General features: G+C 67.4%; 1 protein-coding gene across 1 annotated transcript in view; it reads left to right on the top strand.

The window, feature by feature from the left end:
• CHLRE_05g232300v5 (uncharacterized protein) overlaps positions 1-1,080 on the top strand; it is a 12,606-nt gene extending 11,526 nt beyond the window's left edge. The window contains exons 17-18 of the mRNA XM_043062148.1: positions 139-399; positions 695-1,080. Of these exons, the coding sequence (XP_042924563.1) occupies positions 139-399; positions 695-820 (387 nt within the window). The 3' untranslated portion in view covers positions 821-1,080. The remainder of the gene's footprint in view (positions 1-138; positions 400-694) is intronic.
• Positions 1,081-2,500: the final 1,420 nt, after the last annotated feature.

Below are 2,500 nucleotides of genomic sequence, written 5' to 3'. Positions count from 1 at the left end.
GTCGACGAAACTGCATCGCGTATTACGTGTGTTGCTGTGTGTGGCCTGCGTGCTATGTATTCGATTCATGCATCCGTGCGCTGATGCCAACTTCATGATGTCATGCCCCTGCTCCCTGCCCTCCCCCTGCCGCCGCAGCTGCTTGTGTCCGAGTACGGCTCCGCCGCGGACAAGGTCCTCTTCGAGCTGCTGCTGCGGGCGCTGTCCAGCAAGCGCAACGCCGGCGCGGCGGCCGGCGGTGGCACCACCGCCGCCGGCGACGCGACACCGTCGCAATGGGCCACTGGCGACAACGGCGGCGGCGGCGGCAAAGGCAGCCCGAGCACCTTCTTCTGGGTGCCGCCCTCCCAGAGTCTGCGGCTGCGCACCTGCAGCAACCCCTGCTGCATGAACTTGTCGGTGAGTGCTGCGGCGGGGAGGGGTAGTTCATTCCGGAACCCAAAATGGGGGTCTCAGAGTCTCAGTCAGTTCCAAGCCACCGGGGGGTGGCCGGGCGTGTTTGGGCAGGGCTGTGACGGCTGAGGGATCAGTCAGGCCCGAACGCCTGCTTCCCTGCTGGCGTTGTTTTTGCGCTTGACTAGCGCAAGGGTTGTTGCACGTTCTTGGGCCCATAATGTACATGTGTATGTCCATTCAACGCGCTCCGCTGTCCACTCAACGCGCTCTCGCTGCCCACGCTCGCTGCCTTGTTCAGGGCCTGCACGAGTCGCAGCTGCGGCTGGCTCCCTGCCCGCGCTGCGGCGGCGAATGGTACTGCAGCCGCCACTGCCAGACCATGCACTGGCACTCGGGCGGGCACAAGGCCAAATGCGGCAAGTAACTTGGCAGCAGCTGGGATCTGGATGTGGTAATAAAGTAGCAGGTTGGCAAGAAGTCGGAAGGCGGGTGCAGCCATCTCATGCGGAGTTGACATCGAGCGGGGCTTGTCCTTGGTCAGGCAGGGCTTTTCGAACGGGGCGCGTGCGCGAGCGGCACTTGAAGGGACTGAGCGAGGAGGTGGGGTGAAACATTCACATGATCGTGTTCAACGGCTGCGGGCGGCGCTGCCACCTCCGGCGGCTGCCGACCGCGCTGCCTCATGGCGGCTGCGGGCGGCGCTGCCACCTCGGCGGCTGCCGACCGCGCTGCCTCATGGCGGCTGCGGGCGGTGCTGCCATCTCCGGCGGCTGCCGACCGCGCTGCCTCATGGCGGCTGCGGGCGGCGCTGCCACCTCGGCGGCTGCCGACCGCGCTGCCTCATGGCGGCTGCGGGCGGTGCTGCCATCTCGGGCGGCTGCCGACCGCGCTGCCTCATGGCGGCTGCGGGCGGCGCTGCCACCTCGGCGGCTGCCGACCGCGCTGCCTCATGGCGGCTGCGGGCGGTGCTGCCACACCTCCGGCGGCTGCCGACCGCGCTGCCTCATGGCGGCTGCGGGCGGCGCTGCCACCTCCGGCGGCTGCCGACCGCGCTGCCTCATGGCGGCTGCGGGCGGCGCTGCCACCTCCGGCGGCTGCCGACCGCGCTGCCTTATGGCGGCTGCGGGCGGCGCTGCCACCTCGGCGGCTGCCGACCGCGCTGCCTTATGGCGGCTGCGGGCGGCGCTGCCAGCTTCGGCGGCTGCCGACCGCGCTGCCTCATGGCGGCTGCGGGCGGCGCTGCCACCGCATGGCGGCCATTGATTGCGCAGCTCCGTTGAGGCTGCACGTCACGCCGCCGCCACAGTTTGCGCCGACCAGCCTGGACAGCAGCTGCGTTGGTGACCAGCGGCTCTTTGGCTAGCGTGACGGCTGGCTGCCTGCTTGTGCCAGCTTTGCGTGACTCAGTGGAGCCTAGAGTGACGGCGTCATCAGCAGCGGCGGTGTGCGCGCCTGATGCGCCCGTGTAATTTGCGCCTAGCGCCTTTGGTTGGCAGCTTGGGTATAGCATATGGGCAGCGACAAGTGGCAGTGTGACTCGTGGTACGCGCGCCTGTGTTGCAGCGCATAGGGGCAACTAGCTAGCTGTGCCAGACGTGCTTCTTTGAGGGGGAGGTAATTCCTCCTCTGCGGCCAGTGATTGGCCTTGCCTGTTCCCCTTGTTGTTAGTTGGCTGTCATGTGGCGGTTGACTGTTGGACCCGGTTCGGTCCGAGGGGGAGTGTTGGTTATTTGGGGTTTGCGGGCGTGAGTCCCGCAAGGTTGCGTCCCGAACCGCGTGATAGGCGAGGTCAGTGCGGCAGTTGACGGCTCGTGGCCGGTCACGTCTGTCAGCCAGTCCCAGGCCGCAGGCGTGGCGCCCGGGGGGTATTGCCCCGGCTAGAGCGCACGTTTTGCTAACTACACACGCAGGATGTGCCCAACCTGCTCTTGCGCTAGCGCCTCTGGTGCTGGTGCGGACCACCATGCACTAGCAGCATATTGCTGCTGAGCCGCTGGCGCCTATGGCGCTGGCGGCGGCTTCGCCCCTTGCCCTCAGAATGTTCCCTTGCAGTTTTCAGCAGCTGTCAATGCTGCTACGTCTGCGGCGGCGGGGGGCGGTGTGT

The sequence above is a fragment of the Chlamydomonas reinhardtii genome, chromosome 5 (genome assembly GCF_000002595.2).
Source record: "Chlamydomonas reinhardtii strain CC-503 cw92 mt+ chromosome 5, whole genome shotgun sequence".
NCBI classification, from domain to species: domain Eukaryota; kingdom Viridiplantae; phylum Chlorophyta; class Chlorophyceae; order Chlamydomonadales; family Chlamydomonadaceae; genus Chlamydomonas; species Chlamydomonas reinhardtii.
The sequence above is the reverse complement of the archived record's forward strand: the minus strand, read 5'-3'. Positions and strand labels throughout refer to the sequence as shown.